The 17,951-nt window shown below is 41.9% G+C and overlaps 2 protein-coding genes across 2 annotated transcripts; one reads left to right on the top strand and one right to left on the bottom strand.

Moving 5' to 3' along the window:
* The first annotated feature begins 5,510 nt into the window (after positions 1–5,510).
* pou5f3 (POU domain, class 5, transcription factor 3) lies at positions 5,511–9,407 on the top strand. Its single transcript, XM_063211026.1, has 5 exons — positions 5,511–6,494; positions 6,581–6,692; positions 6,808–6,938; positions 7,180–7,344; positions 8,326–9,407. The coding sequence occupies exons 1-5, from the start codon at positions 5,745–5,747 to the stop codon at positions 8,584–8,586; spliced, it is 1,419 nt and encodes a 472-aa protein (XP_063067096.1). The 5' UTR covers positions 5,511–5,744; the 3' UTR covers positions 8,587–9,407.
* A 1,789-nt stretch (positions 9,408–11,196) lies between these two features.
* LOC134457804 (fucosyltransferase 7 (alpha (1,3) fucosyltransferase)) lies at positions 11,197–12,204 on the bottom strand. Its single transcript, XM_063209773.1, has one exon. The coding sequence runs from the start codon at positions 12,202–12,204 to the stop codon at positions 11,197–11,199; it is 1,008 nt and encodes a 335-aa protein (XP_063065843.1).
* Between the last annotated feature and the right edge of the window lie 5,747 nt (positions 12,205–17,951).

Raw genomic sequence — 17,951 nt, forward strand, 5'->3', positions numbered from 1 at the left:
GTTCAAGTCCCTCAGCATGTTTGGGACATAGGTAGAACTTAATTTTTTGTTGTTGTTTTAGTTCTCGCTCACATACAGGTCAGTGGTTCTCAAATAAATAAAATAATATATATATATATTTTTAAAAGGCTCTCTCCTCTTGCCCTACTCTTCAGATCCAGTGACCACAAGTCCAGACAGGCACAGGCACTAGCGGGTCACATGACGCAGGGCCATTGAGCTGGCCGTGGGGGAGCCATCTAAGGCCATTGTCGTTCTGAATGGCATCAGGAAGGCAACCATTGGTCACCCAATGGATATTTTGTTGTTGGCAGAAGGACAGTGATTGTCTTCGGGGGGTGTCAAAAGCCATCAAACAGCCATTGGGGCTGCTTTGCAGTGGAGGCTATGGACACGACTGGAGTGGTGGGTTCTCCAGGGCAATTCTGTTTGGTAGCCAGAGCCATTCTCTCTTGTCATTCTCTTGGGCCTTTGCTCATTGTGAGCAAGTACAGTGGTTTTCAAAGTGGGGGCCAGGGACCCCTGGAGGCCATGAGGGGGAGCTATTAGGGGGGCCGTGGCAGGTTGGCAGGAAAAATATAGCAAAAACAAAATTGAATGAAATAAATAACTAACTAAGGTAAAGCAAAAGAAAAAAGAAAAAAAGCTAAGCAAAAATCCCAGATCAAGTGACTGTAATATGATTTTCTTCTTTACAATGTACTTATTATATTTTCTTCTTTACAATGTACTTATTATGTTTCCTGTTGTGCTTGGATTGGTTTGGGATGCACCAACTTGTTGTGAAAGAGGTTGCACAGGAAACAAAACAACCCATGTCAGGACTGGCCTTGACTGGAATCTACTGGTATATAGGGGGCCATGTCGTTGTTAAGTTTGACAACCCCTGAGCTTACATTGAAAATAAAGATAGAAGCAAATACAACACAATGAAAATAAAAAAAGCAAATAAATAGTACATCAAAAGAACGTATGTGGACTGTTCGCCTGAAACAAACTAATGAAAATAAAACAAAAAGTCATAAAATATATTTCCTGGTTGATAGTATGCAGCTGTCTGATTGGCACATCTTTGATGCCCAGACGTTGTGTGGATAAGACAAATACATAAAGCAGGAAGTGTGGCTTTTTGGGTGTGTGTGACATTTTTGGTTTGTGTTTATCACTTGTGTGGCTACATGGTCCACACCCATTTCCATTTGTATTTGAGGCTCATGTGATAGTGTCTGCAAATCGTGGTTCAACAACAGCCCTAGATAATTGGACACCGCCTACGGAGAACTCATGAGCTCATGATTACTTTATGGCAACCATTCATCATATGCTGGCTCATCACTATGTAGTTACCTCCGCCAAGGAGGTTATGTTTTTGGTCATGTTGGTTTGTCTTCTGTTTGTTTGTCTGTCAGCAGGGTAATTCAAAAAGTTATGAACTGATTTGGATGGAAATTTAAGGAGGAGGTGTTGGAAAAGACAACTGGTGACAAAATTTTGGTTGTGATTCGGATCACGGTCCGGAACCAGGGTTAAAAAAATCCTTCTCACCATTGCGGTATAGGGCAGATTTTGACATTCCAGTTTCTAACTCCACACAAAAAGGCAAGCAAGACTTGAAAAAATTGGGTGTAACATAGCCAAATATACTATAAAACAGTTTCCTTGGTGGATGACTGCCCTCTGAGTGCTTTTCTAGTTACTAATGTAATATGTTATATTATTGACTTTACTTTTGTGTTGTAAATTCAATACATATTGAATTACACTTGCTCTATGCGTATTGTTGATAGGTCCCTTTTATAATATTGTTCAAAATTAGGACTGGGGTTCCACACCCTTTCCAACTTGGGGCCCAACTGACATTTTCACAAATGTTCAGGGCCTACCTCTGACCCATCAAATTCCCCAGTCATAATGAATAATTAGAATTTGATTGTGGTGGTAATTATTCATGAAAAAGGTAACATTTGTGAATGGGCAGAATGAATTCTGGAGATAAGCGACTGCAAATATTACACAGTGCAGATAGCCTGGTGAACCAGCGCCACCCGCTGGATGGCAAAATGTTTTGTCTACGGGTGGGTCTGGCCTCGCATAATGATTCAATGAAGCCAGAATGCCATGAATCTGGCAAACCAATTACAACGCAAATATGTGTTTTGAATCAAAGCGGGCAGGGTTTTGAGGGAAGGTTGTTCTCATCAACAATCTTCGGATGTATTATGCATCGAGGCCAGACTAAATTAGACATCCACATTTAGTCTGGTTTATCAGGCTACAGTGCAGAGTCATATATTAAAGTGTGTCTAGGGCCCAATTCCAACTCCCCTCCTACATAAACAGGTCTCTGATCTGATGAGGTGGGCGTTACGAACGGCACTAACGAGTGCACTGCCCTGCACATTTGATTTTACGGTGATTCTATGGCGGGAGTTACGTTCATCACGTCAGCGCTTAGCTTACATGGGCTATTTGAGCGTTGAAAGGCCGCCAGACGGCGGAATCGTAAAACAGGCTATAAATAGATCTAGCAACCGCATATTTAGATACTACAATGTTCATTTATCCTTTCAATTCTTAATATCTGAGTACATAAGTATCTGAATAAAGAGCATTTTAAGGCAGTAGCTTGGGTGGCAGCCATGTTTTTTTTCAGTTCCTGTTGAGAGGGAGGTGGCGCACAGCATTTTGGGTAGCAGGCAGCATCAAGTCAGCATCTGATAATAGGTGCGATCGACTTGTCGTGAACGCATGCATGCACATTTAGACAGCAATGCACCCTGGATGAAAATGCTGCATGACGGTTAGATTTCCTGTCAAATTTCAAAATTTCGTCGATGTTGCGGCTACGAGGTGACATGTCACATGGTGTCAAACTATCGCGGGATGAATGCGACTGTAGTCAGATCTTGCAACCTCTGCAGTTGCTTATCCCCTTCAACGCTCGTCTGCAGACCGCCGCCGAGGTCACACGCCCATGAACTGGTTGGTCCACAACTCACTCACGTGTGTATATGAGTCTGGTCTCACACCTCTACACAAGTTTGCGCAGGTCCCCCACTTCAGCTCCTCCTCACTGCCTGTCCCCCCACTCCTCACACGTGGTGTGTTAGTAGAGCAAACTGGTGCGAGCTCATAGTCTCGTTCATATTTGTGGCCGACTTTAAATGCGCTGTATTTAATAACACCCGCATCGTGACAACAAGTTCTAGCTCATGTGCTTTGTCAATGTTGGTCGACAGCAACAAAGTCGTATGGGGCTATTGCCCTCAAATATCCCTGTTACGCCTACAAATTCCATCAACTGCCAAAGGGGGAAATAAAGAAATGTTTTGCTTGGAATCGCACTTGATGACTCGATGTCCAGTCAGCTCACTGGAAGGACAGCTACCTTTCCCATTTTGAATGCAGCCTTGGAAACCACTTTAAGAGGTCTTAAAGCTGACCTCTGTGAGTATGTGTGGTGCCCGTGGCATGCCTGTCTCAAAATCTACATTGCCATTAAAAACTGTTGCTCAAGTCCCCTCACCGTGTGAGGGCCTATGTTTTTCATTCCAAAGTACCAACTGCCAATGTGAACGTTTTTTCTTGTGAGAACTTTTTTCCCCATGATATACGTCCGGCTCCATCAGCCAAAAGTTAGGCCTAACTGTGGGGAATTCTGACAGCGTTTGGAGAGTCATCATTCACGGACTATTTCAATATCAGTTTACTCGGGACAGAGAGTGAATTAACCTTTTAATCCTACGGTGTGTCCCTTTAACTGGTTTCATTTTATGGCCTCTGCTCAAGCGGTGAAAATCAATATCAATATGATTCCACAATCATAACCTGGATGCTTTTTTTATTTGTAATTAAAGAACACACTGGATTGCTTCTCTCTCTCTCCACCCCCATCTCTACCTCTCTCTCTCTCTGAAGTTGACCACTTTCTCCTTGACTGTCTTTGCTTTGCATAACAATACACAGCAAGTCCACAGGCCTTTACAATACCTGCAGCAAGCAGTTTGATGTCCTCTAGCCTTTGACCGAACCCAGGCACTCTTCTATGGTCCTGTACATGGCTTTGTATTTGGGGTTGGGTCGGTTTGGAGAGTGTGTGTGTGTGTGTGTGAGAGAGAGAGGGGGGGGGAGAGAGGGAGAGAGAGAGAGAGAGAGAGAGAGAGAGAGAGAGAGAGAGAGAGAGAGAGAGAGAGAGAGAGAGAGAGAGAGAGAGAATAGGCCTACAGCAGAACAGTTGACCTGACCTACAGACAACTTGCAGTATGCAAGTCTACCTTGAAAAGAAAATGAAACCAGACATATTTTTAGAAAGTAAATAAGAATAGGCCTACTAAATAAAATAAATAAATAAGAACAAAAATATATATTAGGCAACAGTGTAACAGTGTAGCCTATTTGCTCTGAGACAGAAACCCTGTCTTGGTTTCAGAAGGGGGTGGTTGTAGTATCAAAGGATTGCCACTTATTGTTCCGTTTGAAAGGCGGCTAATGGCCGGCCATCGCAACTGAGGGTCTGGTAGCTGCGGGGTGCCCTCGGGCCTTATTTCGCCATACCCCCCGCTACTCTCCTGTGGTGCGTCTTCCTGCCGCAATCTGGATCGACCGAATCAATTGCGGTCGGTGGCAAATAGACCTACAGCTTGCTGTGCTCTCTTTCGCACGTGTAATGAAATGTTGCATTCTAAACACATCAATATAACGTGCTGACATAACATATAGGCCTACTAACATTCTGAAGGTGACGCGTTATCTGCAACCCATAGGCTGTTATGCGCAAAGTAGCGCGCGCCATCATCTTAATTGAATACGCTTCCGGCGACTCCGAAGGGTCGACCCGTCAGATTTTTAAATCAAATATAAAATTTCGTATCCCTTCCGGTTAAAAATAACGAGGTCACCATAGTGGATATGGCTATGGAACCGTTGCGTGTATCAATGAGTGTAACTTTAAAACAACCTAACCAAATAGCCTAAACCTAAGCTAATTGTAGTGTAGGCCAAATGAGCCTGGGCGAACTTCTTGTTCATCGTGTTTCAAATAGGCCCTATATTTCAATGTGATGTTGAAGTCGAATCATGGCTATATCATTGGGTCCTTCGTGGTTTGCATTCGTTAACTAGGCCGACAAGTTCACAGTCTCTAGGCCTAGATTGTGCTTTCCGATCGAGTGCCATCATCAATTCGTGTTTAGGTCGTTGAGAATAATTCCCTTAGCTTTCAAAGAACTTTCAGTTTTATCTTGAGAGAGACTTTACCCTTAATTAAACAGTGTGGTTAACCATGGCCTTAAATAATATGGCGTCGTGGAATGAATCGCAATGGCCCAATCATGCCAATGCCCTATCTGATGTGTCTCGAGAAAACGACAGCCCCAGTCCTCTCCACGCCCACAGACAACGGCGGCATCAAGTTCATTCACAACATCGCCATCAGCTGGAGCCTATTGTCTGGGGTGGCCAATAGGGTCCTCTTTCAGTAACTGATTAAGAAAACCTGTAGAAGTCAGCTGTGGACATTTGCACACACGAAGAGGAGTTGGTGGTGGCGGATTCATGAACGAACTAAACCAGGGAAGCTAATAGAGTAGACAGTCGTCTCAAGTAAAACGCAAGGTGTTATTTTGTTGCTTTTACGTAAGCCCTGCCATTTTTATTTCACGATGGAGAAATGTGCTTAGAGCGAAACAGTTAGGCTATTTCTTAGGGAATCAACAGGCGTAAACGAGGTTATTTGAAAGTTCGCGATGTCTGAAAGAACTCCAAGTCCACCCGCAGACTCCAATGGAAGGCCATTTGATGTCAACAGAGTCATGTATACGCAGGCCGTGAACCAGGACGGATTGGGGAACCCGTCACTACAGTTTCCCCACATGCTGCAAGACCATGGGCTGATTTTCAACAAATCGTCTTTCAACGGCATCACACATCCAGCTCCACAAGCTTTCTTTACATTCCCTGCCGTCAGCGGTGACTTCCGAACATCCGATGTACAGACCGGGGACTTCTCGCAACCCAAACACTGGTACCCTTTCCCTGCTCCGGAGTACACTGGCCAGGTAGCCGGCACCACCACGGCAACACAACCCGCAAACCTCAGTCCGCCAATGGCCGAGACCAGGGAGCAAATCAAAATGCCAGAGATCAAGGCCGAGAAGGAAGTCAATGACGATTACACAACCGAGATGAAGCTTCAGGTTTCGCCCCAGGCAACGTCTGTTGCGCACGGCGTCTATTATTCGGCTCCCTGGAACCCATCCTTTTGGCCTAGTCTCTCGCACATCACGGCTCCTGTTAACGCGTCTGGCTCTCAAACAGTTTCGTCCTCGGCATCATCTCCCTCCCTGTCCCCATCGCCACCGGGACATGCGTTCCACGGATCGGGATTTTACAGTGCTGGTTCGGCGCAAACTGTTCCAACTACCCAGGCGCAGTCTACAGGCGCTACTCGGAGCAGCGGCTCATCCAGTGGGGGTTGCAGTGACTCGGAGGAGGAGGTAATCATTGCAGAATTTTGGTTGCATTTTAAAAGCCTATGTGTGTACATGATATTTTAATTGAGTTTTCTCTACTTTCTTCGCAGGAGAATCTGACCACAGAAGAACTGGAACAGTTCGCTAAAGAACTGAAACACAAACGGATTACTCTCGGGTTCACGCAAGCTGATGTCGGACTGGCTTTGGGCAACCTCTATGGTAAGTTTCTAAATTTAAGATAGGCCTACAGGGAAACCTGAACTCCATGACTAACCTCAATAAGTGAACTAGTTTCTCGGCACCTTGGGTATTAATCAAAGTTTTACTCATCCAGGTAAAATGTTTAGCCAGACGACCATTTGCCGCTTTGAAGCCCTTCAGCTCAGTTTCAAGAACATGTGCAAGTTGAAACCTCTCTTGCAAAGGTGGCTCAATGACGCGGAGACGTCAGATAACCCCCAAGACGTGAGTAAACACTTTAATGCAACTCTGAAAATACCCCTGATGTGTTGTGTGGACATTGTGTTGCCTAATAATTATCCGCATCCAGTTGCAGTGCATTCCACACACTGATGCAGGTGGTTTATTCTGACAGACTACCGCAGCATTTTGGTCATCTGTAGGCCTAGAACTACAGTGCTCCTGTGATCTGTAGGACCTCTTAGACAAGTTCTGTAATGCCCTTTTCAATATCCATTCCTGACAGATGTACAAGATAGAGCGGGTGTTTGTCGACACCAGAAAACGGAAGCGGAGAACCAGCCTGGAGGGTACAGTGCGCACAGCGCTTGAGTCCTACTTTGTAAAATGCCCAAAGCCCAACACGCAGGAGATCACCCACATCTCCGATGACCTTGGCTTGGAGAGAGACGTGAGTAAAACCTGCATCATCCACCTGGAGGGTGCCTCACAGTGAAATGGTATTAATCGAAATGACAAGCCAAAGCACACTACAGCTTACTTAACTAAAAAGAGAAAAACGCTTATTTGATACAAATGGTTGGATAGGCTAACGTTTCGCTGTGGTCACATCTTCAGAGTCGACAACACTGACTAGGAAATGCACAATTTTATACCTTAAGGCAATTGCAGGGTCACACCTGACAGATCTCTAATTACTAATACAAACAGAAGTTAAATTAAAGGGAACTGTATAGGATGGTGGCCAGAGTAGGTATTGCAATGATATTGTTCATTGAAACTGTGCTGCTTATTGCCAAATCTGACAATCTTTACTATGAATATTTACTAAATGATCATGACTAATTTAGTTGTAGGCCCAAAGTACTGGACGTTTTTTTACAGTTAAAAAAAGTATTTCTGTACATTGAAAATGGCAGACAGACAAGTCATAGTGTGCATTCCAATATGCGACCTTGCGTCCTCCACTTGTGCTTGTGGCTTCGCTCCACCTCCTGGCCCATCCTCCATTTTTGGGGGACTATTGTTCAGTCACCATCCAGTTTGCAAATGAGAAAATTACTTTACAATTGAGCTCTTGCAAGATACTGAAATATAATGCTGTGGACAGATGTCATTATGAGGTATTACTTCCTGGTACAAGGTCACAAGCACAAGTGGAGGATGCAAGGTCTCATATTGGAACGCATACATAGAAAAAGGTTTGCTTTACATTGGAAAAAAGTAAAATCCAGCTCATAGTCCATTCCATCAGGAAACTTCTGAAGAAGGTCAGATGACTGAAATATTGTATCGTAAAGTTTGCTGGGGGAATGGGACAGTGCAGGATTTTTTTTACACTTGAATGACCTCACTGGGATAATATCAGACACCTGTCGTCTTTTTTTTAACTTAAAACTTATTGTGCCATCACTTGTTTATTTCTCTGCAGGTTGTGCGCGTGTGGTTCTGCAACCGAAGGCAGAAAGGGAAGCGGCTGGCATTGCCTTTTGATGACGAGTGTGCCGAGTACTACGAGCAGAGCCCGCCGCCACCACCATCTCACCTTGGCCATAACCCCCTTCCAGGACAGGGGTATGCCATGGCCACTCACCCCAACGCTACTCCGAGCCTCTACATGGCCCCTCTCCATCGACCTGACGTCTTCAAACAGACCTTACATCCCGGATTAGTCAGTCAGCTTCCCAGCTAACTGGAGGAGTCTTGGCGCAGCCCTTGGCCAATTTTGTGTGTATAATTTTCCCCATCAACCCACGTGAGTTGGTGTGGCTGATGGGGTTATCAGATGCTGATCCACTTTTGACAAACTGTTGTGGTGCTCAACACATGCAAAGTGTACATGGCATACAAACCGTTATGGTTTTACATTGTTTTGCAGGTCTCAAGCCTGTCCGTTTGAGGTTTTTGTCAAAACATTGAGTTTGCTTCTTGTAATTGACTGACTTTGGGGAAAGAGCTTTTTTTGTTGCTAATATTGCTGTATGTTGTTGAGGACCTGAATGTTTCATTGCATCATTATGTACCAGCAAGACTTTTATTCTGACCAGGAAAAGTGCCCCCCTTTTTGTTTTACAACGTAAGGTAATTCCAAACCATTTAACATTTTAGATATTGATGACTTGTAATGTTATGAAGCCATATGAATTTATTTGTGATTGAAGATGGTTTTAATGTTTTTTTTCCTTGAAGGGAGGGAAGGTTTTGTTGGAGTTGAGGGCATCAGATAGTGCTCTTCACTTTCATCTGGCTCAGAAGGAACATTTGCAGATTTGTAACAGCCGAAAGCTGATAACTTCATGACCAGAGGTAGCATTCCTGAATGACACAGTGGAAAAAGTAGCTTGTGTCGTGTTAATACCTGCATTTTATACAAGTTACTTTTCAAGATGCTTGATTGTATGCCCTGTACTTTACTAAGGCTTGAATTATTTATTTTGATTAAGGCCAGAACTGTTAAGTCATTCTTCTTGGTCAGGATGGCTATTAAAGAATCTGGTGCTCCAATCCACATAACTGTTGCTTTATTATTCATTTTCAGATTGTGACAAATAGCATGCCAATGAATATGGACACAAAAAGACCAATTTCAACTTTAAAACACTGGAACGCATCAGACACACAGTGACAATGCAACATATGCAATTTAACAGATGAAATTCAGTGTCAACGTTTATCTACTACTTGATCATAATGCTGTATGTGTGAGAGAAGAAAACACTGGGATAGACAGAGTATGACTCATTTATTGACAGATATTATTGCAACATAGAAAAAAAACCTGCCAACTCCTGACCTGTTCTCAAAACACGCCTTCTAGACAAAAGTTTCTTCCCATCTACCACTTACTCTATTGTAAAATTTCAGTGGGATATTGTACCTTTGTGTGGAGCATAATTATCCAGGGTACCTAAGGCATACAGTAACTTGTGAGGGACACTAATGCACATTACTAGTGCCTTTTGGAATATTGACAGTTTCATCTATGAAATATTATTTCCTTTTACTGACTTTCATTAGAAAAAGACAAGATTAACCGGAGTGCAATTTACCAATTCATGTCATATGTATTGTACAGACAAATATCTAACAAATCTACTATAGATTAGATAGTGCTTAATTAACAGAATTTTGATTCTGATGTGAGAAATATGCCAAACATAAATAAAAACTGTAATGCTGCCTTTTAGTTGCACAATGTAGTCACTTGAAAACATCTGAGCTTTGAATTAGAAAAAAGTACCTCCAGGATACTTTCAGGGCTTAAACTTAAAATTAGGACTTAAACTTCCTGAGACCCAAGGTTTTGTCTGGTATGCATTTCCCCCCTTTGCTATTTGGGCCAAGTAGGACCTAATAAATAAAATACCCCAATTGGTTTTCATAAATTAAGTATTTTTTGTTGTTTTGTTTTCCAAAAAATGTCCTCGTTTGAAGACAGTCTATCTTATGAGAATAGTGGGCAGAGGACAGTGGATAAATCATAAGGGCAGTCATGGGTAAGCGGTTAGGGCGTCAGACTTGTAGCCCAAAGGTTGTCGGTTCGACTCCCGACCCGCCAGGTTGGTGGGGGAAGTAGTTAACCAGTGCTCTCCCCCACCCTCTACATGACTGAGGTACCCTGAGCATAAATGCAATTTCGTAGGATGCAGGGTTCACTTGTGTGCTGTGGAGTGCTGTGTCACAATGACAATGGGAGTTGGAGTGTCCCAATGGGGCTTTCACTTTCATAAGGTAGCATTAGGTCTATGATATGATGATAATGTGGGAAATATTCAATGAAAGTTTCCCTGTAATATAATACGGAGAAAAAAACCTCAGAATAAAAATCTATTAGTCCAACAGCCAACATGACGTATAGGCTAGATTTTCGATTACTTTCTATAGAGGCCTATCCAGCCATATTTCAGTTGGAAGTAAACATGAAAGAAGTATAAGTAAAACATGGCAATGTCATGTCAAATGAGGACATGCCATTTATTCATCTCCAAGCCTGCCATGAACCACTAAATGCCTCAAGATAAGAGAGATACTTGTTCCGAAGATAGAGACTTGTACTTGTACACGAAAGCATTGATTCCATTCATAAAATTTGGACATTAAGTCTTATCATTAGGCCACCTTTTCCCCCAGTGAATTTGGGCTAGTGTCCTAACAGGTCAAAGGTAAAAAAGAAATGACTATCAAGGTGCTAAAAGGCAATACTGTGTTGTCCTCCTCCTGAGGACACAGACTGTCTCAGGAGCAAAGGGAATTCAATGAAAGAAAAACGTATACACTACACATTGGTCACAGTATATTTGTGTCATTTACTGTGTAAAGAGTTGAGCTTGGGGCAAATTGCACAGAGTCTCTCCCGCCAGTCCCTGTACAGTTTGACACTGTATTGCTTTTTCCAGGCAAAGTATTTTGAATATTCTTCCTTATTGTCAGCAAGCTTCTTCAGGAACTCCCCGAGCTCCTCTACAGATCTGAAGTCGTCCACGTGGATGAAGGAATCTCCCGGCGCCACATTCTCGTACTGGTCTCGGGGTGGACCTAAAACTACCGGCACGGACCCTCCCATGAGACCATTGTACCAAAACTTCTCTGTGATGTAGTCTGTGGATATGGAGTTTTCAAAGGACAGATAAAAGTAACAGCGAGATATCGCGGGTAACAGACGGTCTCTATCTAAAAGTTTATTGGCTGCAGCTCCATGCACATCCACGTGAATTATATTTTTAAGCTTCTCATACACAACTGTCCTCTTGTGTTGCTTTTGATAATTGCTTACAACCCAACAAGCCAGGGACGTTTTGTTTTTTGGTACGAAATTGTCAGTTGTGCTGGAATTCTTTGTTTTTCTGGGTACCAATTTTCCATAGGGAATGGTAATGTCTGCATCTTGACGGTAAGTCATGACAAAGTTGAAGTGGTGTCTGCCTGGCCTTCCTTGGATTCCACTGTTGTCTGGGTTCTCCAAGGAGAGCCAGACCCACTTCTGACAACGTGGTCGGGCGAGGTGTAACGGCAACATCTGCTGACCGGACTGCAGCTCGTGGTGATGGAAGACCACCAAGTCTGCCTGAGGAAAGAAGGCACGGTTGTCTGTCAAGAGACATCCGTGGATGCCATAGTGTTTCAGACAGAGATCTCCATTCAGGTGGTATGGCTTTCCATAAGGCCAATGCCAAAGTAGAATTGTAGAGTTAGACCTATGTCGTACAAAGGTCTTGTGAAAATCCTGTGCTAATGGTCTCTTGAGGTAAATAATTATTGAGAGAGTGACAGAAGTGGTGAATATCCGAAACAATAAGTGCTTCTTGTCCATGATTTAATGTCCAGTCCGTTATCCACTATAAGAGAAGCAATAAACAACATTAAGAGGTGGGCTAAAATGGGCCACTTTTTCTGCAATATATGAATACATTATACCACATCTCTTTAGTCCATAGATTTAACACATGTAAAGCATGTCCTTTCTCCAACCATTAAACCAATAATAAGACCACCACAGCATTGGAGGAAAAATCGCCCATTAACTAAAAGTCAGATTGGTCAGTAACTGAATTTATCTCAGACTTTCTGTCAACAACTGGCAGGAAAATGAAACAATCGGATATATGAAACTTTGTGAGCATGTAATGAATATAACATTAGGGAGACCCCCTCACCCGCTTTCTCAGTATCTGGGAAAAAGAGGAAGAGAGCTATTTGTAGCGAAGGGGAGTAGAGTTACCCCAGCAGGACTTAAGCCCAGTGCTTCTGAGGCACCACACTGGGCTCTGACCACTACACTAAAGAGCCAGGCTCATTGGTGCCATGCTCATATGTGTGACAGTCAGAGTGCAGCCGTAACCCTACAGCCCCCTTGCTGCACAAAGATGCAATGCTAGCCAGTTATTAGGTTACACAACTAGCATTCAAAATATGTCAATGAAATAACCACATAAGTTAAAGAATGTCATCATATTGCCTTCAGAAAACCGGCATATTAAAAATATAGGCCTAAATATGATAACATGGTTAGTGATCAGAAGCAAAAGCAGAAGTTAGAATGATTTACTCACTCAACTGACTGAACCGAAACGAAGCAACAGTGAAGTATTGAGCTCAATCACAAGTAACAGCTGATGCATATGCATATGCATATGCATGTGCCTCCACTGTCTTAATGCCGTCTTGGCCAGGACTCCCTGGAAGAAGAGGTTTCTACCTCAATGGGACCTTCCTGGTTAAATAAAGGTCAAATAAAAAAAATAAAAAAATGCACAATTGCTGTGTGTAGCTGTTTAAAATTAAATGAATGTGCCCCACCCCACCCCACCCGCTCTGTGGTTAAGAGGCCCACTTCCTTTGATAAGAGTGCTGCTAAGGGTGTGCCAGAGAGAGGACTGCACAGAGCCATGGAATTCAGAGTTGTGACAACCGGGGTACAGGAAGTCGGTTGGTGACATGCAGCGGCTCTCTTCTCGCTAGAGACTAAAACAGAACCACTATAACAAGAAATGATGAAGTAAAAAATGAATTAAACTTCATTCATTTACCATAACATAAATTCTTTTACTCCACTTTTTGTGTTCGATGGTCACTTCCTGGAACTATTTTGGAACCATGTCAAATGTCAATGTCAATCTGTGTGTCAAAGGCTCAACGGATACTTTTGCTTACTATAACTGTAAAAAACATGATTTTCAATTTTCAATTGAATTCCCAGTGAATTCAATTTTTCAAGTGAATGCATGACAGCCAAGCCAAATTTTTTTTTTCGCAGTAACAGTAAGCAAAAGTATCCATTGCACTGAAGGACAATTTCATGTTGGATGTCTTTGACCCTCTTATGCTGAGTAGTATGGTATGACTTATGTCCAATGGATTTCATCAACATTTTCTATTTTTTTTGCACCCCAATAGAGTATAGTGACTCTGCGAATCACGATTTCTAGGTTCGATAAAATATAGTTACAGCCCTAAAGAGTACATAATTGAAAATGTACTAGGTTTCAAAGTCCACCTACAATTTGATGGAATTTGCAATCTAAACAATTTATGGCTGTCGGTCCTCATCACTTCTGTCCCTTTAGAAGAGGATGATATTTCTTGAAGTCTGGTATTATTTCCCCCATCTTGTCATATTAATATTGTTCATGTCAGAACAGTGAAATGTTTGAATAGTAGGACCACTTCTCTGACAATAAAAAAATGTTGTTGTGTGTTGGAGTGGGATGCTTGACAAATAATGTGCCTCTACTCCTTAATTAATGAATGTTCAATGTGGGTTAGGGTTGGAAAAGGATCCAGACTGGATTTGCTATGAAGTGTATGGTGCTCGGAAGCGGACGTGACATAGTTCTACGTTCACGGGATCTTACCCGACTATCTAACAGCACAGTAGCAACTACATATCTTCTGATTCCAGTCATTATATGCGCTGGGTTACATATACTGTTTTAGGAACTAAATTTAGATGATTCGTGCAACAATATCAATATTTTGTACAGAGGTCGTCTGCATGAAAAATTATATAGAGATTCTGCTAAAAACTTCCCGAGGTCCCATGAATGCGGAGGATATGATGTCACTTTCGAGCTCTATTATGGCATTCTGGAATATTCTGCTGCTTTCTGACTGGTTGCTAGGCGGTGTCCAATGAAATGGCTTGGCTGCGGGGCTTGAAAGTAATCTGTCGAAACATTTAAAACCATAGCACCATTCTATATCAAGACCTAATAGGCTGAATCTATGGCATAAGTGACATTGTTGACCTGCACATTGTAATGTATTCAAATGAATACAAGTAGCATATGTACTTGATTCTCACCTTGGATTTAAATAGTCTTTCTTGTAAAGGCTCTGTGGGCATTGACAACAAATTGAATGGCTTCAGACAACCACTAACCACGAGTACCACTAATATTCTCTAGTGAAGGATGTTAAGTCAATATTCCATAAGAATCTTTCACTTGGTGATACAAGCACCAAATCTGGTTCACAGGTGCTTCAGGAGCTACTTTCCCAGAAAAGGTCGCTATCCAGGTGGAAAAACAAGATGGCAGCCATTTTTCAAGATGGCCGCAATACAGATATAATACAGATACCGTTACGGAAGTGACAAAAGCACCAAACTTTGCATGGTGTTTCTTTAGGGTATATGCTGTAATTCTAGCCTCGGAGCCCTCAGAAAAAGAAAAAACATTCTACCATGTCATATACAATATGTCATGCATTACCTTGTTATTACATGACATTTTACTTAGCTGACGATGTTAATATAGTCCCGAACTCAGCAGAAATGAAGCAAGGGCAGGGGTAGCCTGCTTGACCAGATTGCTGCGACTACAAAAATGTTCATAGTGTGAAAGTATGGGTGAGTCTGTGCTTACATGTTTGACAGCAAATGTAACATTGTGAAAATGTTGAGAAGATTCTTGGTCTGAATTAAAATGAGCATTTCCCACACTAAAACTATGGTGAGAATAGACTGTTGCTAATGCTCGCTCAGCTGCATCTGAATTGGGAAGTGTCATTGCAAGATGATGTCCAAGGTCAGGTTCTCCATCCTCTAATTTCCATAACAGATATTTGTTTATGTGTATGAGAGAGGGTAAATGACAATATCTCTCCATGTGTATGAAGAACCCATAAGATCACCTAATTCTAAATTTTCAGAAGTAGCATTATGTCTATAGTGACTGCATTTCAGTCTTTAAGAATGGCATTACAGATCACTCAATATACATGTAGGCTATATCTTCAGTTCAAATCAAATGGGAATGATTTCTAAGTAGGTGTTGAGTAAGTAGGCAGAGGTGTGAGAATTGTTTTTTTTTCCTCCTGAATTTGCAAACAAGTCCTCACCTAGTACTTGTGTCACAAGTTGCATTACAATAAACTCAGTAATCATTGAGTATTTCAATTGCTACTTCAAAAATGACAGCTGATGGACAACATGTTACCTACCGTAGGTCTTTGCCACCTATATCTATGTTAAAAAACAATTCTCATATGGTATATATATATATATATATATATACATACACAAAATGCCATATGACTTTTTTAACCTTCAAGATTTTGAGTGGCAACAGTAACATAACTCATTCCCACTAAATCTTTTTGCATCATATTGTACATGACCTCAGAATGCTCTAAATGTTTCAGTTCTGTGTAGTTGTACTGTGCAGTACAGTACAGTACAGTACAGTACAGTACAGTACAGTAAAGTACAGTAGCATACAGTATGGTGCCATAAAGTACAGTACAGTACAGTAGAGTATAGTACACTACAGCACAGTACAGTGGCATACAGTACGGTACAGTACAGTAGCATACAGTACGGTGCAGTACAGTAAAGTTAAATAGCATACAGTATGGTACAGTACAGCACAGTAACAGACAGTATGGTGCAGTACAGTAAAGTACAGTAGCATACAGTACAGTAGAGTGTAGTACAGTGCATTGCAGTACAGTACAGTAGCATACAGTACGGAGCAGTAAAGTACATTACAGTACAGTAGAGTATAGTACAGTACAGTACAGTACACTACAGTACAGCACAGTACAGTAGCATACAGTACGGTGCAGTACAGTACAGTACAGTAGCATACAACAGTACGGTGCAGTATAGTAAAGTAAAAGTACAGTAGCATACGGTGCAGTACAGTACAGTACAGTACAGTACAGTACAGTGTGGTATATCACATCACAGTACAGTACAGTACCGTACAGTACAGTATAGTACAGTACAATACAGTACAGTATAGCAGAGTACACTACGCCACAGTACAGTACAGTATAGTCTTGATGACTTGTAGGCTACTTTGACAGCTGTATCCCTCCAAAGCCAATGGCATTTCCACATGTTGTTGTTTAAAGTTTTTGAAAGACTTGAGTGTGTGAGAGAGGGAAGGCAAGCAGATATGTTTTAAACAAAGGACCACACGCACAAATAAAAAATAACAAGCAATCAATAAATTAAGTGGTTAGGTAACCAACATGTCATCTAAGTTTAAGCACAAAGTAGACCAGAAAACCATTTTGCTAATACATACAATACATAAAGTATTTGTCAATACTGTATGGTGTATTGCACATTGATTATTCATAATTTCCCAAGCATAAAGGCCCCTATCACTCCACAGTACACTTAGGACTTGAGATATACATATCTGAACACAAATCAATATATATTTTATTTTGTAATGACCTTATAGAGGTAGATAATCCAAGCTGACACATGATATGTACATGTATTATTCACTTGATTGATATGAAAATTGAGCATTTCACTAGGGCTCCTCGGCTTAAATCATTGAGGGGGTCCTAAGGAAGCATCGTGCAAAGTTTCACGCTTTTGTCAGCTCCGTAACAGTAGTGCTCTTTTTGTCCCATAACCGATTCCAATAATATGTATTGTGGCCATCTAGGAAAATGGACGGCCATCTTGGATTTCAAGTGGCCTGCATGCCTTTTCAAAAGAAGTGTGTCTAAGGAGTATCTATGACAATTCCAGTGCTTGTATCACCATTTGAACAGTTGTTTCAGTTGCTAATTCATATCTGCATGGTGGCCATCTTGGAAAATGGCCGCCATTTTGTTTTTTCACCTGGATAGCGACCTTTTCTAAAAGAGTAGGGTCTGAAGCACCTCTGAACCAAATTTGATGCTTGTATCACCAAGTGAAAGATTGTTTGAGGTATTCGCTGCACTAAAGAAAAGTCCAAACATCCAATGTGATCTTTGTAGCAGAACTGTATGCTCGAAAACAACACACACAATGTTATGTCATAATTCTTTATTGTAAAACTAAACACACTTTAGTATAAATAACATCAATGTACAATGTACAAACCTCTACAAACTTCTTAAACTGTACAAGAAGCAGGCAAGGACAAGGAGGTGGGGGAGGGGAAGGCTGGTGAGGAAAAAAGAAAGTATTGCTCTACCTGACCAGGGCCTATACATTGTGGGTAAAAGATTTTTTAAAAACATGAACACTGTCCTTAACAAGCCTTGTACACAAAGTTCAGGGGTCGGGTAGTGGTAGTGGTGTGGTGGTGTAAGTTGTCCTGTGCCCAG

Source organism: Engraulis encrasicolus, chromosome 11 (assembly GCF_034702125.1).
Source record: "Engraulis encrasicolus isolate BLACKSEA-1 chromosome 11, IST_EnEncr_1.0, whole genome shotgun sequence".
In the NCBI taxonomy this organism is placed as follows: Eukaryota; Metazoa; Chordata; class Actinopteri; order Clupeiformes; family Engraulidae; genus Engraulis; species Engraulis encrasicolus.